Source organism: Puma concolor, chromosome D1 (assembly GCF_028749965.1).
Source record: "Puma concolor isolate L17-30 chromosome D1, mPumCon1.1.hap2, whole genome shotgun sequence".
In the NCBI taxonomy this organism is placed as follows: domain Eukaryota; kingdom Metazoa; phylum Chordata; class Mammalia; order Carnivora; family Felidae; genus Puma; species Puma concolor.
In genome coordinates, this window is record NC_141676.1 from 101,752,448 (window position 1) to 101,776,193 (window position 23,746).

The 23,746-nt window shown below is 53.2% G+C and overlaps 1 protein-coding gene across 1 annotated transcript; it reads left to right on the plus strand.

Moving 5' to 3' along the window:
• Positions 1-99: 99 nt before the first annotated feature.
• Positions 100-22,146, plus strand: BACE1 (beta-secretase 1). Its single transcript, XM_025927902.2, has 9 exons — positions 100-870; positions 14,002-14,090; positions 15,587-15,803; positions 16,298-16,435; positions 17,155-17,289; positions 18,258-18,359; positions 18,721-18,870; positions 19,121-19,292; positions 19,962-22,146. Exons 1-9 carry the CDS (start codon positions 610-612, stop codon positions 20,201-20,203), a joined length of 1,506 nt encoding a protein of 501 aa, XP_025783687.1. The 5' UTR covers positions 100-609; the 3' UTR covers positions 20,204-22,146.
• The last annotated feature ends 1,600 nt before the right edge of the window (positions 22,147-23,746 follow it).

Sequence of the window (23,746 nt, forward strand, 5' to 3'; positions counted from 1 at the left end):
GGTGGACTCCATCTCGGCAGAGGGCATCCCAGACCCCTCACCAACCCCGGAAGCTGGGCTGCCAGCCATGGGAAGACTACACTTCCCAGCGGTCCCAGGGAAGAATGAAAACCCTTTGGCTTTGACAGCCGCCGCCACAAGTCTTTCCGCCTCCCCGGGCTGCCTGGGAGCTGAGAGCCGGATTATGGTGGCCTGAGCAGCACACGCAGCTGCGGGCGCCCCCGGAGCCCCCTGAGCCTTGCCCCGCCGCCCACCCAGGGGGAGGACCGAGAAGCCAGGGGCCGCCGACCTGCCATGCCCGCCCCTCCCCGCCTCCCGCCGAGCCTGAGCCGTCCTCTCCCAGACCTCTGCTGAGGCTGGGCGCCGCTGGCCAGATGTAGCCGGCTTCGGATCCGTCTCCTCCTCTCTCCGTCTGCGGATTTCTCCTGCCCGATCCCCCCACACACGGCACCGGGGGGGCCGGCCGAGGGGCCTGCAGGCTCTGGAGCCCCGATGCCTCGCAGCTCACTCTCCTGAGCAGCCACCACCAGCACCCAGAGTTGGGGGCAGGCAACAGAGCCGGACGTGGTCCCAGGGTGAGCCCAGAGGGCCCCAAAGGCCAGGCCCACCATGGCCCAAACACTGCCCTGGCTCCTGCTGTGGATGAGCTCGGGAATGCTGCCTGCCCACTGCACCCAGCCTGGCATCCGGCTGCCCCTGCGAAGCGGGCTAGGGGGGGCCCCCCTGGGGCTGCGGCTGCCCCGGGAGACCGACGAGGAACAAGAGGAGCCGGGCCGGAGGGGCAGCTTTGTGGAGATGGTGGACAACCTGAGGGGCAAGTCCGGTCAGGGCTACTACGTGGAGATGACCGTGGGCAGCCCCCCACAGACGGTAAGGTCTCCAGGCCAGCCCTCCCCTCCTCCCTGCAGGAGCAGAGGGGAGAGAGGGGGGTGCAGCATGCCGGCCCCGCTAAAATGGGCCGGATGGTGTGGGCAGGAGGGACCTCCCCCCAGATATTCCCTCTGGGATCCTATTGGCAGCAGTCACCCCGAAGTTCCCCTTTCCCACCTCCCTTCCCCTCACAGGCTTCCCCGGGCTCCCTCATCTGACTGTCTTCCCCTCGCCCCCAATCCCACATGCACACCCCTCAGTAAGGATTTGGGGCAAGAGAAAGACTCGGGGGCGGGGAGGGGGGGCTGGCCCGGGGAAGGGTCCAGGCAATAGGGACGCTGTGAACAGGTGTCAGCCCTGCCAAGCCTGAGTCTCCCCACCCCAGCACTCTGGATCTTGGTCACCCAACCCTCTCCCCTCCTCTGGTATTCTGGGAACCTGGGGTTCTGATCATGATTCCCAGCACCTTGAGGACCCAAGAACCCTGACACGAGCTGAATAAACCCCTTGCTCCCAAAGTCTGGGCAGCCACAGGGACAGCAAAGCGGGGTTTCCCAGCTCCTCCTGACTGCCACTCCAGCTCAGAAACCCCAGACAGACTCTGGCTTCCCCGGGCCCTCCCTCCCCTTCCCCCTGTGCTTCCTGCACTCCGGTCCCTCCTCCTCCCCCTAAAGCCACGCGGGCGCGCGCGCAGCACAGGCCAGAGGGGACTGAACCGAGCCAGGGGAAAGGACAAACCTCAGCCCTGGAGCCAGAGCCCCCTTCTAAGAATGACACTCCTTCCACAAGCTGATAGGCGCGGGAGGAGGGGTGAAGGCAGCCTGGTGGCGGTGGAGAAAACACTGCCAGCTCTCCCCATCCTTCCAGTCCTTTCGCGGCACCTCCAAGGTGGCTGGGGGAGGTTGCACCCTCTGTGCCTGTGTGGGTGGGGTGTCGTGGCTGCTGCCCTCTGTGCACATTTGCCTCCTCCGGGGGTGGGCCTGGGCACGGGTGGCGGGATGGTTCTGCATGTGCTGGTGTGTGTCACCTTGAATCCGAGCCTGCACATTTCTGTGAGGCAACCCCCCCCCCCCCCCCCCCCCCGCCACAGATCTGTGGGATCCGTTGTCGGGAGGCCTGTCCTTGGGAGGGTCCGTGAAGGTGGGAGTGTGTTTAGAGGGAACAGCCACACTTCTCTTGAACTTCTCAGACAGCTCTTACACTGGATCTGGGAGAGACGCAAACCTCTGCCCCCCAGTTACCTGATGGAAGCAATTCTTCCTAGGTCCCTGCCACCCAGGCCTACCTCCTACCTCCCCAGCTCATCCAAGGCTCCGGTCTCCCCTACGGACCCCTTCTCTTTCCGGTGCATGATAACTTCCCCAGAAACAGTCTCAAATCCGTGTGAGGATAGGCCCCTAGCAGCCTGGGCAGGTACTCTCAGGTAGCAGGGGGGGTGTAGAGACCTGCAACCCACTCCCTGATCTGCTACTGATACGCTGTGCAAGCCCTGTTACAGCCTGGGGCTTGGACACACGACGGAGGGGGCTTTGGATCCACCAGACAGACCAGGAATTCCAGCTGTACAGCCTGCAGCCTTTCCTTTTCTCAGCTGTGTGTCCTGGGGCAAATTAAGCAACCTCTCTGAGGCTATTACCTTGTTCTTCAAAACAGGTGAAAGGAGATCCCCTTTGCAAGGGTTAAATGGGACCTTGTAGGGGAAATCACCCTGGACAATGCACGCAGACCCAGGTGACCTCCAGTAAATAGAAGTCACTTTCTGCTAACTTCTCTGGCCACATCTCTCTCTTCTGTGCCATGCAAGGAAGCACAAGAACTTGGGAGCTCTGGGCCACCATATTTTACACACATAGGACTGAGGGACCAGTTACTGTACTTCCCCGGCCCCCTGAGATAGTGTGTACATCCCCCAGTCCAGAAATTGGCAGAGAGTAATTGCCCGACGAATGTCAGTTCCTTCCCGCTCCTTCCTAGAAAGGGAAGGTGGGCCTACAGTTGAACACCGGCCCAAGGAACCATTGCCGGAGAGCCCACAGTTAGAGAGACTCTGGGTTGCCCTATGGCTGTGAACACGAGCCAATGCCAGCCGGTCTGTGCTCTGTGGTGACTTTGATTCCCTCCCCGGCAGTTTCGAGAAGGAGGCCCTTTCCCCTCGCCTGGTGGGGCTGTTGTGAGCAGATGAGAATGTGGTTGGCGGGGTGCTCTGAACAAGGAGAAGTGGGACTTGGGGAGCACTTTCCGTATGCCAGGTGATTAGGTGGGGGGTTGAGAGCTGATCCTCAGGGAGACAGGGGATAGGTTTGCTGCCCACGAGGAGTATAGAGCGTAAAAGCGTAAGTGCCAGTACAAGGTAATTCAAAGCAGCACTGACACCTTTGCCACCAGAGCCTATTACAAACATAACTTCTCGGGTCCCACCCCAGACTTACTGAGTTGGAATTTCAGGGGCCCTGGCTCAAGCTCGAGAAGCACTGATCCGCAGCAGTTCGAAGAGTGAGTGCTTTAGGTGTTCAGGAGGTAAAATCAAGGAAAGCCTCCTGGAGGAGGTGTGCTGTGAGCATGGTCTTGAAGGATGGCTAGGAGAGGGGAAGCTGTTCCCGGTGGGGAAATGGTACCTGTCCCACACAACTGTAACTGCACTTAACTTGAATGTCCACTTCTTCCCATCCTTAGCCTGGGTCCCTGAGACCAGAAGAAGCCGCAACGAATGAGAAAATGAGACGTGTGTCTGGGCTCATGCATGTTTGTTCAGGAGGCAGTGAGAAAGCCAGTCTGGTTAATGCTACAGGTTTGGGTAAACAGGATAGAGCCGAATTGCCAAAAGCCTTCAACATGAAGCTATAAGGTTCAGACTTCAGTCTGCAGATATAGGGGGAAGCTTGAGTTTATTTGTACAGGGGAATGACATAGAAAAAGCAATCTTTTAGGAAGAGACATCTGAATTTTAGGAAGAATAGAACTGAGAGGTACAAGGGCAGGAGGCTCTGTCACAACAGTCTGGGTGTGAGGCACTGTGGCAAGGGCAGCATGTGGCCATGATAAGGTGGAAAGGGAAGAGAAGACCAGGATGCAGGGACATTCCAGGACAGCCGGACAGGACTTGGTGACACTGGCATGAAGGGTGAGGAAGAAGACATCAGGGGTGATTTCAGGATTCTGATCTGGGAGGATACGAGACCATTTGAGGGACCAGGAAGGTGGGCAGGAGGGGCTGGTTTATTCAGTAATGGTGGACAAATGTACACTTGTCTTTATGGTTGTAGTTTATGTAAAGTTTTCAAATATATTCTGTATAGGTTATTTTCTTCTTGACAGTCCTTCCGGCAATATATAAAAATGGTCCTATCACTCACAGGTTCCAGCAAAAGAAATGGGGACTGAAAATTTAAACAATTGGCCAGAAGACAGGCCAGTAAGCTGAGACCCTCTCTCACCTGGATCTTTCTACTCTGCCATACCACCTGGCCGGGTATCCTGGGGGAGAAGAGAGGGCTTAGCACAACCATTTCTTTTCATTCTGCCGGGACACCCTCTCCTGTCTCCCTCGTTACACTTATAAGAACATATTATGGCGTTTTTGTGTTTGTTTCCCTCTTAGAACATCAAGCTCTTGAGGACAAGGTCTTCTGGAAAAAAAAAATTTTTTTTGCAATGTCTTATTTCTCTTATCTAATATCTATGATAGTGCCAGATTCAGAACACGCACCTAAAAAACATTGAGTGAGTGAATAAAGTGTAGGACAGACTAATAGAACTCTTGATGGGTGCTTATAAGTGCAGAACAGGAGCCTGTGGAGAAAGAAGCCCATTCATCCTTTTCGCTTAAGTGAAAGGATATCATCTCATTACAATGGGATGAGCATCAGTGTCCAAGCCCAGGATAATACTTGTGAGGACTGAGATCTGGTGGTAGTCAGTGCAGTTTAACAAATGTTTCTTGAGCACCTACTGTGAGCAGAAGAGAAAAATAATGTCATGGTCTTAGCCCTTGGAGAACTTGCAATCCAGTGTGAGACACAGACATATAAACAGCTAAACAGCATACGAGACTGAACGCATTTGGTACAAAGAGAAGAACAGGGAGGCATAGAAGGTGCAAAGGAAGAAGCGGCTACTACTGACAGGGTGTTGGGAAAGGCTTGCTGGAAAAGGGAGCATTTGAGTATGGCCTAGAAAGATGAGAAAGCTTTGCTATTTGGAGATGGGGTGGCGGGGGGTGGGTGGGGGGGACGCTTCATGGAGAGAGGCGATGAGCTGGGCCGAGAAGCTGAAAGTTGTATGGCAGGGGTGCTGTGAGGCTGAGTGGAGGTTGGGTGGTGCTTTGCAGGCAGTCGGGAGTCCTTCTGAGTATATGAGAAGGGGAGTGGTCCAGTGTGGTGTGGGTTCTAGGAAAACAGCTCCAGTGTGGAGCATAGCGGGATAGTCTAGAGCCTGAGGCAAGGCCCTCAGTCAGACACGAGGGCCTGAAAGACGCCGGTGGCAGCAAGGATAGAAAGAAGTCCTGAGAGATCCAGCATGCACGTGTCAGTTCAAGCAGGTGTTCTCTGCTCCCGGGGAGGGAGAGGGAAGAGACGAGATTCCCTTCCCTGTGACCTCTCTGTGGCATCAGGGAACACAGCAAAAGGAGCAAACTTTAAAGCACAATATAGTTCATCAAAATTCCACGTTTATGATCCTGCTTTAATTGCAAGGGAGAAGTACTAGCATGTCCATTTGGGGGGTGAGGAAACTAAGGCTCAGACAGACTAAGTGGTTTGTCCAAAGAGACTCCGCTAAGGAAAACAGAGCCAAGTTTCAAATCCAGGTCTTTGGACTCCAAGTCCAAATCCTGGGTTCTTTCCAGTGTTCTCCAGTCTAAGACGTGTGGTTGCCTCCGAGATGCCGGTAGACCATTCTTATTGATGAATCTAGCAACCAGCTGAGCATGGGGATCTGGAAACCGGGTGAGGGGTTATGACCGGACGGGTAGACTCAGGAGTCACCTGCAGAGAGGTGGTCTGGAAGCCAAGTTAGCAAACTTGTTCTTTGAGACAACGGAGGGAAAAGGGGGGAGGGAAACGACTAGGACAAGACTATTGAACGTAGACTGGGGCTCGAGGGAGCAATAGAAATAGAGATCAGAGAAGTAGAAAACTATGAGGGTTCAGGGTCTCAGAAACCAAGAAGGGTCAAATGGTTTTCCACCTCCCCTCCCTAAAATGGTTTTCAAACTGTGATTTGTGAGATTCTATAAAGGGACTCAAGGATGAAGGAGAAGGTTAGGAGAAAGGTAAGAGGTAAAGACTTTGGAACTTTCACCCCTCCCATCACCAAACCCTCCCCCCTTCTCCCTGCTCCTAAATGAGCTTTTCTTGGTTTTATACAGTGGAATTCCAGAACAATCCTTCCCTTCCTCCTTCCTCCATCTTCCTTCCTTCCTTCCTTCCTTCCTTCCTTCCTTCCTTTCTTCCTTCCTTCCTTCCAGTACTAAAAAGGTTGAAAAACATTGGTCTCAAAGAACCACCATCCAAATTAGACAAGGCAAGATTAGACAAGATCCTACTTCTAAGTTTCCACCCAGTCCCTGAGACCACAACTGGCTTCAGGTTGCATAAGAGGGCTTTGCTAGGACCCTCACACTCATTTCACACACTTCTCCTCCTCTGCCTCCCCAGGTCAGGAAAGAAAGAGTTTAGCTGCAGGTGGGGGGTAGGGGAAAGACTGTCAGGAACCCTTCTTGGGTGCCTCCAAAAAAGATCTAAGCAGAAAATTCTGGTTGCAAATCCAGGAAGAGAAACATGTCTCAGGGAAGCTCCCCTACCAGACAACTATCTTCTCTGCTGGGAACATGTCTCTTGGGGGCCTGGGCAGTGGAGAATTCTAGGCGGGAGCCAGACCATTTTCCTGGTCCTAGAACTGCCCTGAGCCGCCTCTGGCAGGATGGGCCCAGAGGGCTGGGAAACATTCACTGATGCCCTTCTGCCACATCCTCAGGTGCTGCAGCCAGCGGTTCCTGAGAGGGCGGAGGTGCTCCCTCTAGGGGAATGGTGAATCAGTAGTCTTAAGGGCTGACATGGGGGAGCTAGGACTCCTTGGTCTTTTTCCCCACAGACTCTGACAAAGCCACGGAGCTCCCTGCCCCTGCCACCCCAGCCTGTCCTCTTTCACCAGGTCTCCTGGACTGTACCAACCTGTGGCTACTCTCTCTACTGCCCGCTGTAACCCCCGTGTCCAGACCGCATTGGCCTCTCGGGGCTGGTGAACCCCACCAATTCTTTCCCAGTGCCTGTGGAGCTCTTGCCAAATAGCTCAAGGCGTGAACCACAGCATCTCCCAATGGCTCAAACAAACAAGCCTGTACTGAGCATGACCCAGGTGCCCTGGAGCAAAGTGGGCTTATGCCAGAGATCAGCTGTATTTTCAACTGAGGACAGACCAAGAGAAGATGAAAGCAACTGTCACCTGTGGGCAGGCCATGATTAGACGGTAGGAAGGACTTACTGTCTGCCAATGAAAAGCAGGTAGCCAATAGCTGCTATGATCCCTCCCAGACCAGCGGGTTTCCAGGTGGGTTCTGTGGATGCTGGAGGTGTTCAAGAGCTGCTTCAAGAGCCACCACAGGAGGTGAGAGGGACAAAGGAAGTAAACCTCTCCCTCCCAAAGAACAATTCTTATTTTTTTTTATTTGGCATATTGAGATCCTGCATAAAGTTGGAAAAGAGTTCCGCTGCTTAAAAAAAAAAAAAAAAAAAAAAAGTTTGAAAAACCATTGTCTTAGATCTGTTCTTTAAGAACAGACATGTACATTTTTTGACCGTTCACATCCATCATCTCGCTGAATAGGAAGCCTTGATAAATATTAGTTGAGTTGGGTTTGACCCTGGGGGAAATGGAACATCCTGTCTAAAGGGAGAAAGGTGCACTAGATAAGGTTTGGGGTGACCCAGCCATCTTTGGATTCCTTTAAAAAAAAAAACAAAAAACAAAAAAACAGCCCAAGGTAGGGTAAGTGGTACCAGGCAGGCTGCTTGCTCCCAGGTATCGATTATCAGCTTTAGCCTGGAGAGAGAAATGGAAAGCAAGGGTATGTCTAGGGAAAGAATTTCCAGTGGATCAGCTGATTTGGTCAAGGCAGAGGGAACCTGGACAGGATCCAATCGCTGGACTCGGTTGGGGGCAGGAACTGTGCGCTCTGTTGGCCCTCGGCCACTGCCAGCTGCTGACGTTAGGCTCCTCTTGTCCTTCCTTGCCCCCTTTTCTCAGCCTTGGGCAAGCTCGGGTCTGGGAATGTCCCCTCAGGAAAGCAGACGAAGCTGACTCAAAGGTCTAGGACCGAGTCCTGAAGTCACTACCATTGCTCTAAGAACCTGGGTAGATAATCTAGTCAATTTCATGGATATAGTGGGCATCCACTGTCACTGTCACCATACATGGTACCAGGCTGAAATCACCCCTGCAAGGACCCCGGGGCTGAGAATTAATAGCAAGAGTCTGTAGGGTCACAGAGAACTACAGGAAATGAGGCAATTACTGTCATTGTGGAAAAAAGTCATTATGGAGCACCTGCTGAGAGCTAGGGAAGAATATGATAATAAGGATACAGAAGTGGTCCCCACCCTTGTGCAGAGCTCATAGTGGGAGGCAGACATGAGATAAGATGAGTGATATACAAGTAAGCACCGGTGTTACTGAGGACCTGCAAGAGAAGGAGCCTTACCTTGGCTGAGGGCATCACGGCAAGACCTTTGGGAGAAAGGATATTTACACTGTGCCTTGAAAGACAGACAGAAGTTAGACAAAACATGGAGAGAATGTTCTAGGCCTAGGAAACAGGATATGCGAAAGTGCAGAGGTCATCATGCATCTGAGATCATGATGCGTTTGAGAAGCATGGTGGCGGGGGGGGGGGGGGGCAGGTGACAAGAAATGTTCATCGGGGTTGACCTATGGTTGGTGAGATGCCCCCGAGGACGGGGTTTTCGGGATTTAATTCAGATAGTGGATCTGTTATCTGATGTGGTGTAACAAACTACTCCAAAACATGGTGGCTGAAAACAAGAGCCATTTTGTTTTTCAGGATTCCATGGGTTCGCTAGTGGCTCTTCTCCAGGTTTTACCTGGACTCACGTGGCTGCGTTCAGCAGGTGGGTCAGCGGGGGGCCGGACAAAGCTGGGCCTGCTGGACCCCCCTCTCCATGAAGTCTTTCATCTTCAAGGAGACAAGACGGAGCTTCTCCACATACAATATCAGGGAGGCATTCCAAGAGGCCGGTGCACATTCCCCAGTGCACAGGCCCTTATCGAGCCTCTGCTTTCCCCCCTTACTGATGCTCCACTGGTTACAGCAATCCCATGGCCAAGCCTCGAGTCGATGTCGGAGGGGATCACACAAAGACATGGGTACAGGAAAGCGTGATTGATCAGTGTAGCAATGTACCATCTACTTCCTCTCCAAATGAAAGACGGGAAGGTCAAGAAATGAAACACCAGACGTGGAGTTGGTCAGAACCAACGGGTTGTTGTCTAGCTTTGTGGCTTATTGTGTTAGATGGGTCAAATTGCCCACTCACTCCAGGTGCCCGTTTCCTTCTCTGTAAAATGGGAGAAAGCCTTCCAATCCCAGCTTTTGCTAAAAGGCTTATTAGACAAGAGTAGAGGCCCACACACACAAGGAAAGAGACTTCCTCTTTGATAGGAGGAATTCGAGTTAAAGCCCCCTCCTAGGGCCCCGGGATAGACTACCAGACCAGGTTGTAGATCTTAGTAACCAGAGACCTTTCAGAGTTGGCCTTTCAGAATCTCTCTAGGCTGATGGACAGATGACCTCCGAAGGCTCTTTTCATCCAGAAGAATCTAAGCTATCCCTGTCTGCTGAGGGCTGGGGCCAAGACAGGTGAGATTTGGAGAACAAAGAATTCACCGGCTTTACCCAGAACTCACCAACCCACCGGCTCCTCCGTATCTATCTCATCACCCAAGATCTTTTGCTGAAAACTCCTCTTGGGGAGCCGGGCCTGCAGAGTGAAATGGGCAGGTGTGCCTCTCCCTGTGGGGCTTGTTAGCACTTCCATGAAGCTGCCTTCCCTCAGAGGCCCCGGTGATGGGGTGGGGGAGCATTTGTTTGTTAAGTGATTGGCAGTGACCTAGCCCTGACCCCAGGCTGTGATCTCCTGGGAATCTAAAACATAATAGCTACAGAGACTCCTGGGTCAGCCTGTCCCAAGGGTTGGGGAAGGAGATGGCTCCAGGACCCCAGGCTACTACCACTTGTGTCCCAAGTCAAACCTGGGGGCCGGTGAGAGGAAGACGGGTCTGAGCTCAAGCTACACCTACAAACACCCACAGCTGGGGAGCCACTGAGGGCTCTCTCCTTCATCCAAAAAACAGGACAGAGGAGCTCTTTCCCCTTTTCTTTCCTTTAACGTTAACTCAAGAACTACTTATTGCCAGGTACCGTGATACCCATTAGGGACACGATGGGGATTTTTTGAAAAACTAGATACAAGGGAGGTGAGATTCAATGTGACGTGACAGAGTGACACGTTCTAGGGAGGCATTTTAATAAGAGACAATGACCTGGTCTTTCCCCGCGAGGAGGTAGTCCCTTTGAGCTCGGACTGCGGGATGACAGATGACTAGACAGACTTGCCAGCAAGAAGGAAGATGTCTGGGCACAGTGAAGGACCTTCGCGTCTGTCTTCGAGGGGAGGACCATGGCTGGTTGGAGGACCTCCAATGAGCTAGCGGGCCAGGGGCTGGGAAGTACAGGACAAACGAGGCTGGCTGTGCAGGCAGGGCCGGACAAGGAAGGGCCCTGCAGGAAATGTGAAAGCTTACATTTTTAATTTTCATAGCAGAGGGAATCGATTGACATGGGAGGGCCACATAGTCAAATCTGCACTTGGAAAAGACCACCCTAGCCATAGTGCAGAGACAGGTTGGAGAGGTCCAGGGCAAATGTGCCAAAACCAGTTGAGAAGCTATTGTGATATTCCAGAATGAGGTGATGAAAGCTTGGCCCAAGGGTGGCAAGGGAGGTGGCGAGAAATGAGTAAATTCCAGAGACTTTTGAGAAGGTTAATTGGACAGGACTCGATGCATCGGATGGAGATGTGAAGAAGAGGAAGGTGTTAGGATGTCCCCCCCCCAGTTGCTGACTTAGGGAGAGAACAGATGGATGGTGACGCCATCCACTGACACGGGGAAGGCTGAGGAGAGACAAACGGGTGGGACCGTGGAAGGTCAGTTTTAGACATCCTGAACTCGAGGTGACTTTGAGGACGTTGCTTATGTGCTTCTGGAGCTCAAAGGGGAGGAAAGGGCTTCAGGCTATCAGCTCGGGGGCAGAGGTGATACTTGGAGCTGTGGCCACAGGGGAGATGGCAGAGGGAGGGTAGGGCCTGAGAGGAAGAGGGCCGGAGCCCGAGCCTTGAGAAGTGAGCCTGCCGAGCGGACCAGAGGAGATGTGGTCAGAGATGGGGAGGACAGTCACGGGATGGGGTGGCAGGGAAGAGTGTGTCTAGGAGGGAGAAGCAAGTCCTCACAGTCAGATGGGAACGGATGTGAAACACGTCTTTTGTATTTGAAACCTTTGCCGGCTGTAGTAAGGGCTGTTCTGTAGTGGAGGGAGGGGCAGAGGAGGACCCGTTTTAGGATGGGTTGAGGAACGAGTGGGAGGTGAAGAAAGAAGACAGCTTGGCTGCAAACTTGGGTTGTGAGGGAGGGGATGGTGGCTGGAGGTGGATGTGAGATTGAGGAAGGTTTTTTTTTTTTTTTTAATGGAGAGACTCCAGCAGTTGTAAATGCCAATGGGAAGAACTCAGACTGGGGTTGGGGCGGTTGTACGAGGGCGAACGTACCTGAGGGAGAGGCAGGGAGCCGGGCAGGGGCAGCCGAGGGGAAGGACAGGTGGGCGCAGCGGCGGGCAGGTGGCGGTGGCTGGCTGTGGGGGCCAGGGAGGTCTCATCTGCCGGCCCCGGCCTCTGTTCCCGGGCAGTAAGAGGCTAGGCCTCGCTCTGGAGGTGTGACCGCTGGAAACCCCTTCGCTCCAACCCGCCTCTTCCAGGCTGCCCTTACCTGCCCTGTTGCGTCCCGGGTGGTGGCTTTGCTGCCTGAAGCGCCTGCCCCATGAGAGCCCTCCACAGGGAGCAGGAAAGAGAGAGAGCCTGCTCTGGGGCTCGAGTGAGAAATGTTGGGAGGGCGGGACCAAGAACCGCTTCTCTCAGAAGCCAGGAGCACTTGGCAAAGAGCAGATAGTTGGACGTTTGCTCAGGAGGGAATCTCGGCCATTTATGCTGGTTTCCCATTTTTTGTGGCGGATGGAGAGCAGGTGGCGGACGGGGCTGTGGTGGCCCGAATTCCTAGTGTGGGAGTGGGTGGGGGTCATCGGGCTCTGGGCTTGACCCCCTTTGAGGTGGAAGGGAGGGGCCTTCCTCAGATGGGGAGATAAGGCTGGGCCCAGAAGGACAAGAGTGACTGGGCCTCCTGGTTAGGGAGGGAGAGGTTCTCAGGAGGGGAGAGTAGAGGGGGAAGCCTGGACCAGCTGGGACCTCAGGAAGAAAAGCCCAGGTGGCCGTTTTCCTAGAGCCAGCCAGGCACACATTCCAGGGAGCCCTGTCTTGCACAGCTATGGGGACCCTTCTTTGGGGCCCAGTGATAATAGGGATCCCTAAGAATGAGGCCAACCCTAGTGCCTGGGAGCAGAGTCCTGGCGGGTGGGGGAGGGGCTCCAGGGAGTAGGTGGGAGAAGCCTTTTTAATCATTAACCTGGTTGACTGAAATCGGAACTGCTGTGCCTCCAGCTCTATTGATTCTGAAAGCACAGCATCTGGAGGCCGTGGCGGCTGCCCGGAGACCCTGGAGAGGGCCGGGGGAGAGGTGGGGGAGGAAGGGCAGGGGTGGGAAATGGGAACCAGGGGGGAGAAGGGGCTGGGAAGGAGGGCGGAGGCAGGGTCAGAGGGCGTTGGGGGGTGGGGGGGGACAGACAGCCCTAGAGAAGGGTCTTTGGGGACACGGGGAGGCCAGGAGGCCTAAGCAGGTGCTGGGGAGGTGCAGTCAGCGGAGCCACAAGGACCACTGAGAGCAGGAAGGAGCCAGAGGATCTGGCAGAGGAGGACTCTGAAGCCTAGAGGAGCACGGGGACTTGCCCAAGGTGACAAGGTCAGAGCCTGCACCACAACTGAGGTCAGCTGACTTCACCGCACTGAGGAGAGAGGACACGGGAATGACAGAGCCCTGAGGTCAGGGGAGAAGAGGAGATGGGCATGAAAAGTCAGCAAAAGAGGGTCAGTTCTTGGGGAACCGTGCTTCTGAGGACAGAGGCGTGGCCTCTCTTTGCCTGTGAGGATACAGTTAAGATATTCAAGATGTGGCTCTGGACTGACTGAGGGACGGATCAGGCCGCCAAAGGAGAAAGGAGGGTTGAGAATAGTAGAAACACTAGAAGGAGCTGCACACCAAGAAGACACCTGTCTGTATTCATTTAGCCAAAACCCAGGGCCCTGACAAGATGGGTTTTTACCGGGACGTCGGCGTGGGCTCCTGGCTCCCTACTATTTCTGATAGCAGGACTCCTAGCCCTGTGTCACCTCGGAGACAGAAGGGGAGCCCTTCTTGGGGAGCCACATTCTGGCAGGCAGGGTCAGAAACATGTGGGCACCAACACGCCGTCCTGGTCCCCGCAGCTTCCCTCGCCCGTGCCAGCTCCTAGAATAGCATTTCTGGGCTGCACGGGGATGTGAGCCCAGCCGGCCTGCTGGGTGATCTGCTCCCTAGGAGGACTGGAAAAGGAGGGAAGGGGCAAGCTCTGCAGACACGACCAGATAGGAACACGAAGTGGGTAAGGGCAGTCTGACAGTAGAGACCAAGAGGAATGAAAACCAGAGATAATGTGGCTCTGGCAACACAGAAAATGTTAGGATGCCGCGGAGGAGGCAGGAGCAGACACGAGGCCATGCCGAGAATGGCACAGGAGGCCATATTCCGTCTGTGGTCATGGTGGTAGCAGGGGCCAGGCTGTTCTGTCCCCCATGGTAGAAGTTTCACCGGGACCTGCCAAAGGGAGAGTCTATTGCCGGTGGGGTGAAGGACAAAGGAGGTGGCGAGCCCAGAGCCTCGTGTGGATGACATCTTTCTCTCCCCTTTCTCTGACAGCTCAACATCCTGGTGGACACGGGCAGCAGTAACTTTGCAGTGGGGGCTTCCCCCCACCCTTTCCTGCACCGCTACTACCAGAGGCAGCTGTGAGTCCTGGGGAGAGCTAGAGAGAGCCCTTCCCAACGATCCAGGGCCCAGAAGGGTCAGGGGAGGGCTTTGGGGAGAAAGATGAGCTCCTCGGAACCTTTCCAAGAGAGAGGAGTGGAGAGGGGGGATGTGAGGGGGTTTACTCTGGGAAAAGGGAGGTCGAGGGACCACCAAGAAGTGCTTCAGTACAGAGACAAAGGCAGCCTCCTTGGGGAGGGAAGCAGGAAGCAGAGGAGCCCCCCAGTTCCCAACCCAAGAGTCTTCTTCTCTCTGCCTGAATTGGGAGACGTGGAGACGTCATCCCAGCCTGCCCAACCCCGGTCCCTTCAGTGGCTCTCAGGTTTCTGGCAACACCGACTCACTCAGTCCAGGCTGAGCAGGCTGCAGTGACAGCTCCCTTCACTGTGCTCCCCCCTGGGGGCTACTCCTGGTGGTACTGCACGGTTCAAGGGAGGGAAGGAAGAACCTTCCATAAGCCCCACTGCCCAGACCCATATCAGGGACTGAAAGCCATAATAATGTCTCCCTGCACCGTCCAGAGTTCCAGCGGCTGGACGTAGCTAGCTGGTGGCAGGGAGGGTCGATGTGGGTTTTTAAGGTGAGAGGCAGAGAAGGATGATGTGGGAGCCTCCTTAGCACAAAAGCAAGAAGCGGCGAGAGGCCGTCTAATGTCTGAGGCATCTCTGTGTGTGTAAATCTGTAAGCAGAGCCTTTAATCCTATTCTCGGACTTCTAGGCAGATGCCAAAGCCACCTTTGGCATCTTCTGCCTTCTTAGGCTCCTTCACCTTTAACCTCCCTGTCTGAAGACAGCAGTCAGTGACAGGGCGTGGTCAGGATCCACAAAAGGGAATTCATTCCCGCTCCTTGTCCCAGTCCCATCACTGCCCTCCAGCACGTACACAAGGCTGGGGTAGTGGCGTGATGAAACACAGGGGGAGGTGTCACGTGCTCATGAACACGTTCCACACAAGTGGTGTGTAATACTCACTTACCTGCTCTGCTGAGGGCTGTGCCGATTCTTTCTTTGGAAGAACTTGCCGGAGAGGTTCCACATTCACCCCGCCTGGCACGTTCTCTACCACTCAGATGGTACCACCGGGTCCCAAGGCCGCAAGAGTCAAAGGCTCCTTTTCTCTGGGAGCTTGATGGAGCTGGGGGCTGGGGGAAGAGATGCCCACTAGCTGTCCCTCAGCAGCACCGGGCACAATGCACAAAGCCTAGGCTTGTTCCTCACAGGGCCTGAGCTCAAGATCTAGGGGTATGAGCTATGGAGACAGGAGAGTGAGCCCCAGTCATAGCTCCCGTCATCTGTTTGCAAGGTTACTTTCCATTCTGATCTGGGTGATTGATCTGGGATGGTCTGCTGAGCAGTCTGAAAGTACCTTATGTACGATGCCTTGGACGTAAGGGGAGGCATCTGGGAGTAGGGGAGATGCTGGATCCCTATGCCACTTGTGGTCATGCCTCCACAGATCTCTGCCTCCTTTCCACAGGTCCAGCACGTACCGGGACCTCCGGAAGGGTGTGTATGTGCCCTACACCCAGGGCAAGTGGGAGGGAGAGCTGGGCACCGACCTGGTGAGCATCCCCCACGGCCCCAACGTCACTGTGCGTGCCAACATCGCTGCCATCACTGAATCAGACAAGTTCTTCATCAATGGCTCCAACTGGGAGGGCATCCTGGGGCTGGCCTATGCTGAAATTGCCAGGGTGAGAGGAACAAAGCCTACCCCTGGGTACTGTGTCTGTGTGTCACTCCCTGCATGCCACAGAGGGACGGGTTTGGAGAGCAGAGGAAAGGACGGAGGGAGGGAAACAAATCAGCTGGAAGGATTACTTAACACAGGGATGGGGTGGCCATCTGAATCTTGTCCCTGTAGAGGGCAGAACTATAGCGAGGGATACTGTGACAGGTCCAAGAGTAGGCTCTGGTTTCTACCGACTCCCAAGATCTTAGGAATAAGACAGCGCCCCGCCCCATAAATCTGAAACGGGTTAAGCACGTGGGGATCAAAGATTCTGTAGATCTCTCCTGTTTGTACTGCCAGTGTCTCTTGCTAACCCTCTCTCTGCCAAATCTCAGTACTTCAAGACAGTCTTTCCCAAGGAACATCCCCCAAGTTTTTGCTTTGGCCTTCCAGTTTAGGAAGCTGGCCTCTTTCCATTAGGGCCTCTGTGTGAGGATTCACTCCTTGTCTCCACAGCCCGATGACTCCCTGGAGCCGTTCTTTGACTCCCTGGTAAAGCAGACCCACGTTCCCAACCTCTTCTCCCTGCAGCTCTGTGGTGCCGGCTTTCCCCTCAACCAGTCAGAAGTGCTGGCCTCAGTTGGAGGGAGCATGGTGAGTAGATCCTCGGAGAGGGGCAGTCTGGCACTGGGCAGAGGGGTGGGCACCGCCTGCCTCCCCTCCCTCTAAGGCTCCACCACACTCTTGGGCTCCACTACTCAGAACCAAGAGAAGCCTCTTTGTATTCCCCACCTCCGTTTTTCTTTTTCCATCCTTTTCTTCCTTGCGTTAGTCCAGAAATGATTCCAGGTGCCTATGGTAAACTTGGAAAGGATGAGATGGTTAGGGAACTTGAAAGGAAATGAAAATGAGACCTCTCAAATTAAGTTTATTTAGTCTGATGATCAGAAGGCAGAGATGTGAGGAGTCTAAAAGTCTATTAATTAGGACAACTGGTGAATGGTTCTCCATCTCCAACAAGCAGAGAAAATAAAACTTGTAAGAGAAGCAAATAATCATTCATTTAACATTTATTGTGCCAGTTTAGGTTTAAATAACTTTATATTGAGGGCTGCGAGATTCTGAAACAAATAATTTAAAGTCCTGTAACATCTTCCCCTGACACATTCTTAACACATTTAAGAAACTACAAATCACTTTGGGACATGAATTGATGAGAAGCAGGAAGGTGAGAAAGGTGGCCTGTAAAGGGCCTTGCCACCACCCCCCCCCCCCCCCCCCCCCAGGGAATCTCTGCTCCCGTTGCTTTGTCTCTGGGTAACTCCCTGTCCCTCTGTGCCGGGACACGAGTACCTGCCTCCTTGTCTCCCTAGATCATTGGGGGCATCGACCACTCACTGTACACGGGCAGCCTCTGGTACACACCCATCCGGCGGGAGTGGTACTACGAGGTGATCATTGTGCGGGTGGAGATCAACGGGCAGGATCTGAAGATGGACTGCAAGGAGGTAACGACACCAGGGGGACCAGGGAGAGGTAAGGGGGAGGCAACATAGCATGAGGTCAGACCCTGAGTTAGGAGGTTGGGAGGACGGAGCAGGGGTACAGGGGACCTGCAGAAAGGGTTGGGGGCCGAGCCTACAACCGTCGCGAGCTTAACGGTAACACGACAGGACCTGAAGTTTGGGGCTAGGGACTGGCAGGGCACTTTCACAGGGACCATGTGGATTATGGTCTAAGAAGGGAAAGAGCATGTCTGGACTCTAGTCACCGCCTTGCTTGATGGCCTTGGGCAAGTTGTAGGTGAGGCAGCTTCATATGATGTAAGTGGAAGAGTCCAGCTTTGGAGTTGGAAAAACCTGGGTCTCTAGCTTTGCCTTTTACGAGCCATGTGCCCTCAGGCAAGTTACTATTTTGCGTTTCAGTCCCCTCATCTGCAAAACAGAGGGAAAAACAGCTTTGCAAAGACTGGTGAAGACAGAGAAAAATGGATAAATTGTTTCTCCCAGGGCCCGGCACATAGCAGTACTCAGTAAATAACAGCTAAACCATTTGGGTCTTCCTTATCTAGATCCTTAATGATGTTAAATTAGAGCAGATATAAAAGTACTACGAAAAGTTAAAAGCACTATACAAGACATTTTTATTTTCAAGATCTGGAGAACGTCTGCCCCACCCAAGATAACAAGAGTTAGTATTTACTGGATACTTCCTATGTGCCGGGCACAATTCTAAGCGCTTCAAATGTGTTAATTTAATCCTTAAAATAACTCTTTGAGGTAGGTACTATTATTATCCTCATTTTAAAGATGAGGAAACTGAGGCACAGAGGCTAAACAACTCGCCTACGGATCTACTCCTAAGAAGTACGAAGCCAGGCTGTCCCCCCAGCAGTCAGATTCACCCTTCCAATTCTGTCCAGGGCCTGGCATCAAGAAAGGCTTTTGACTCTTCCAACCCTCTCTCCCCGTCCTAGTACAACTACGACAAGAGCATCGTGGACAGTGGCACCACCAACCTTCGTTTGCCCAAGAAGGTGTTTGAAGCCGCCGTTAAATCCATCAAGGCAGCCTCCTCGGTCAGTGGGACTAAGGGCAGGGGTACGAGAGATGACGTGGTGTCAGAGGAAGTCCGTGGAGGTCACAGGTCTCAACAAGAGCCAAGTCGTCTACCTTTAGATCCTTGTACTTAAATGCCTTCAAAGCGAGTCTCTTTCCCGGGTCTCGGTTGGCTCATCACACGGTCCCCCTGGTGCAAAGCGTTGGCTTCGCCCTCCCTCCGTCTTCCCCTGATTCTTGGGTTTCAGCATGCCTTCCCCCAGCTCGGGTATTCCACAGAAAAGCAAATCTAGGGCCCGGGAAGTGTCACGTGAAAGCGGGAGAAGCGAGGTGCTGGAAGAAGGCAGTTTCCCCATCACTATCCCTTTCTCGCCCACATAGACGGAGAAGTTTCCGGACGGGTTTTGGCTGGGGGAACAGCTGGTGTGCTGGCAAGCAGGCACCACCCCTTGGAACATTTTCCCAGTCATCTCCCTCTACCTAATGGGTGAGGTCACCAATCAGTCCTTCCGCATCACCATCCTTCCACAGGTATGTCCCCCAGCCCAGGAAGTGGTCACGGTACAGCCGGGGAGATAGGGACCAGGCATGGCCTCTCGCAAGTGGAAGAACAAGTAGAGGAGCGTCCCATGGAAGAGGGCTCTTGCAGAAACGGAGCACGCAGAGCTCAGGGATGGCAGAGGGAGGAGCAGCCTGAGGGCACAGATACCTGGAAGGCAGAGGCTGGGAGAGGGCTGGAGTGAGGAAGACAGCCTCTCCCTCTTTGCTTGCTTGTCCCCAGCAATACCTGCGGCCAGTGGAAGACGTGGCCACGTCCCAAGATGACTGCTACAAGTTCGCCATCTCACAGTCCTCCACGGGCACGGTTATGGGAGCTGTGATCATGGAGGGCTTCTACGTGGTCTTTGATCGGGCCCGGAAACGAATTGGCTTTGCTGTCAGTGCTTGTCACGGTAAGAGCCAGGCAGGAGGGTGGGGTCAGTCTGTCCGTGTTCTCGCTGTCCAGCAGTTAGGATACCTGGGCCCCTGTCAGCCTGGGAGGTAGTAACAGTTGCCTCAAGGCAGAGCCAACACGTTGGGCAAAAGCTAGCGTGCTTGTGCTTTTTCTGTGCTGCCCGGCACAGTGAGCCCTGCTTGGGTCGGTGACCTCTGCTGCAGACCGCAACAGCAAGGGCTGCCTCGGGCCCTTGGGAAGCTCTCGCTCCAAGGGCAGCAGGCTGAGCCTACAGTGACCTGGTCAGCTGCTACATGATGAGCTTGAATGCCGGCTACTTGAGGATCGGTGGCCAGGTCTTTCAAGTGGGTATCGGCCAAAGAGGTGAGTCTACCAGGTATACGTGGGGCTGGCCTTTTGGTCAACTCACAAGACTGACTTTTAGGTGCCATTCCTACCGCATGCTTATACAGGAAAGGGCTGTTGCTCCCACTGGCCTGGGGGGAGGAGAGGCGTGCCTCTCCCTAGCAAGGGCTTTCGGTCTTGCCCCTAAATACCTCCAGGCAAGGAGATGCTAGCGCCTTCTCAGGGGCTAATTTCAAGGCCTGTCGGGAAGTTCTTTTTGTTGTATAAGCTAAACTGCTCTGTGACGACGAGAGCCGCCCACTGACGTGTGCCCTTTCTCCAGTGCATGATGAGTTCAGGACAGCAGCAGTGGAAGGCCCTTTCGTCACCCCAGACATGGAAGACTGTGGCTACAACATCCCACAGACAGATGAATCAACCCTCATGACCATAGCCTACGTCATGGCTGCCATCTGCGCCCTCTTCATGCTGCCACTGTGCCTCATGGTGTGCCAGTGGCGCTGCCTCCGCTGCCTGCGCCATCAACATGATGACTTTGCGGACGACATCTCCCTGTTGAAGTGAGGAGGCCCACGGGCGGAAGACAAGAGATTCCCCTGGACCACATCTGGTGGTTCACTTTGGTCACAAGCAGGAGACGCAGATGGCACCGGTGGCCAGAACACCTCAAGACCCTCCCCTGCCCACCAAATGCCTCTGCCTTGACAGAGGAGGGAAAGCTGGCAAGGTGGGTTACAGGGATTGCACCTGCAGGAAACAGGAGAGGGAAGAAAGCAGTACTCTGGTGGCGGGATCATTCTCGGTCACCTCGAGCCCGAGTTGGGAAATTCTGCTGCTTGACACTTCAGCCTTGAACCTCTGCCCACCATTCCTCTGGATTCTCCAACCCAAAGTATTCTTCTTTTCTTAGTTCCAGAAGTAGTGGCATCACAGCCGAGTCGCCCCAGTGTGTGTCTGTCTGCGGTGCCCTGGCAGAGAAAGGGCCACTCTTGCTTCCCTGCTGGCCAAAGTCAGTAGGAACGGATGCACAGTCTGCTATTTGCTTTAGTGATAGGGACTGTATAAACGAGCCTCACATTGGTACAAAGATTGCCTCTTGAATTAAACAAAAATGTAATTAGACTGAGTATTTGTACAAACGGGGGCGGGTGGAAGAGGAGACGAGGGGAGCGCAAAAGACAGGGAGCAGCTGGGATCAGAGCTAGAAAAGGCAGAACCACGGCCGCTCGCCAGTCCCAGCTTCAGACTGCATCTCCAAGACAGAAGGCCATCTTGCAAGATGGGTGTTGCTACCCAACGTTTTCCTTTCTGTGGTTGTAGCCTGACCAGAAGCGAGTTGGGAAGAAGGGCTCACCTAGCCGAAAAGCTCTTTTTAACGCTCTGAAATGAAAAGTGCCCACTAAGAAGTCCCATCTAACAAATGAATTTCTACCTTATTCATTCCACTCGTCTCTACCTGAACCCTCTACTCCACATGTGACGGGTACCACTCACCTTTCCCAGCCCCCCTCAGGCCCAGGTGCCCTACAAGACAGCAATTGGAACACAGCAAACATAGCAGGGCCGGGCTTCGTCTTCCCCCTCCATGTTCGCTCCCTCCCCAGACCCCTACCCCTCTGGAGCTCTGCAACTGAGGTGCCGAGAGGGATGGGCAGGAGACCTCTCTTCACCCTTGAAAGCAGAACCCTCGAGATTCATTCAACAGGTACAGGGTGGACGCCCTACGCCTCTGCCTGGACTTCTTCCGTTCAGCTGTAAAGTAGTAGTAAGAGCTCCACGTGATACAGAGCAGTTTCGTTGCCTTGTCTCCCTCTCTGGTGTCCCCTCCGTGAACCTGGCTGAGGCGGCCGACAGTGGCACTAGCATTATATACCTGGTGTCACAAACACAGAGCTGTCTGGCTCTAGCATTACTGCCTTCAGTAACAAGGCTGCTGGGAAAAGGCTGGCAGCCTCCAGGCTTCCTCACTTCCTTCACCCCCGGAGCCGCTCCCGGAGGCCATCCTCCGCCCCTATCCTCCTCTCTATGCCCCCACTCCTAATAATAGCACTTGGGGACCCAGGCTGGTTCTTGGGCTAGGTAGTGGGGACCGAGTTCATTTCCTATCAGTTCTAACACAGTCGACTATGATACCAGTGTTAATGGGAAGACCTGAGTTCCCCTGGTTCACCCACTGGGTCCTACTGCTGTCTTGTCGACACACTGCTTCCAGGTGTGGGACCCGCCGAGTGTGGAATTACCTGATGAGGGAAAGGGAAACACAAGGAGGGCCTCTGGAGATCCTGGCCTCGGCCAGCTGCCCACAAGCCATAAACCAATAAAACAAGAATACTGAATCACAGTTCTTTATCTGGGTTCTCTTCATTCCCCTTGCACTTGGTGCTGCTTTGGCTGACTGGGAACACCCCCTCACCACAAAGACGGTCAGGAAGACTGGAGACTGTCCGTTTCCAGCTCGGAACTTACTGTGTAAATAAACTTCCAGAACTGCTACCGTGTAATGAAAATGCCACATTCTGTTTTGTAATTTCTTCCCATGTTGGGGAAAACTGGCCTTTTCCCAGCTCTTTCCAGGGCATAAAACTCAACCCCTCCATTACGAGGTCCCAATGTCCTATTTTTTTTTAACTTGTACTTACTTTTCTTTTTATAGCTACTTCCTTTCTACCCTGAAACTATTAACTCTAAATGTGGGGAAAAAAAAATCTTGACAACAGCTTCTTGCTTGTAAAAAATATGTATTATATAGCTCTATTTTTAAAGTCAACTCCTGAAAAGCGACTGTCCCAGCTCTACTCACTGTATTCGAGGCCTTTCCCGTTGGTCTGCATGGCCTCTATCCCTGCAGGCCAGTGGGCAGAGGGAAAAGGGAGAACGAGGATGACCAAAACTTAAATGTTGCTTTCTGATTGATTCTGAACAAGACAGAGAAAAGAGCAACAATGAGGCCCCAACTCCCACACACAGCTCCCCAAAACATTTGTCATCCTGCTATAGTTGGCTTTCAAGGGGCTTTTACTAGGAAGCAGGTAAGCCCCCACCCCTGCCCCCACCACTTCCTCCTTTCTTCTCGCTATATTCCTTTGGCTTCAAAGATTTGTGGAAAAGAGAATAGCTTTTATACTCATTTCTAATTTCTAGATTTTTAGGGGATACTGAAAAATATTGCTGGTGGACTAAAGGGCACTGCAACGTTGATGAGAGAGAAAATTTTTGATTACAAGATAAAAAATGAATCGCCCAAATGAAAATAACAAAGGAACTGGTCTTCCATTTTGCCACACTTCTGTTGGTGAAAGCTACCAACCTGCAGACATGAACGTTTCATTAACCAAAGAAAGTGGGTCACCTGACCTCTACAGAGGGGAGTACTTGGGCCATTTCAATCACCCTACAAGATGCCAGGAGGTCCTGGGAAGTCCAGCTCCTTAAAATGATGACAGTCAACAAGCCTGAGCAAGTAAGGCAAGAGAAGAGAAGGTCTACGGCCAAGAGACTGCTAGGCAGGAACGAAGGACAAAGAAGGAAAAGAACAAAACAGAGGGGAGAGAATTTAACTGGAGCTGAAAGGAAAAGTCTTTGCTACCTTGATGGTGTTACTAGTGCCAGTAAGCATGTCCAGGTCCCAGAATGGGAAAAATTTAGCTGTTGATAATATAATGATGTCCTTCCCCTGCAGTTAATTTCTTTTAGTTAACACTTAGTTTTTTCTCGTTCAGTTCCGAAAGAGAAGGAAGCTGAAGCCATTTCCTATAGGAGTAAAGATAAAAGGATAGGAAAAGATTCAAAGCTCTAATAGATTCACAGCTTTCACAGGCATATGAACCTAAAAACCAGACGTGCTCAATAAGCAAAGGTGGAAAAATGATCTAGTTCTAGATAGCTATCTATAGAAAAATGACTTCTAAACTTGAAATCCAACCTCCTTTCATATCACTCTGGCCTCCATTTTTCCCAGGACAGGAAACGTGTCCCCCATAACTCTCTTGCTTCAGAAATTAAAATCCAGCATCCCAAGATCATTCTGCAAGCAATTTTGCACAGACATCTCCTCACCCCAGTGCCTGCCTGGAGCTCACCCAAGGTCACCAAACAACTTGGTTGTTA

Bases quoted from the DNA above. Each gene is read 5' to 3' on its own strand.
- BACE1 (XM_025927902.2), top strand. From the start codon at position 610: ATGGCCCAAACACTGCCCTGGCTCCTGCTGTGGATGAGCTCGGGAATG. The intron at 871-14,001 runs GTAAGGTCTCCA...TTTCTCTGACAG, and splicing joins TGGGCAGCCCCCCACAGACG to CTCAACATCCTGGTGGACAC. The intron at 19,293-19,961 runs GTAAGAGCCAGG...CCCTTTCTCCAG, and splicing joins TGCTGTCAGTGCTTGTCACG to TGCATGATGAGTTCAGGACA.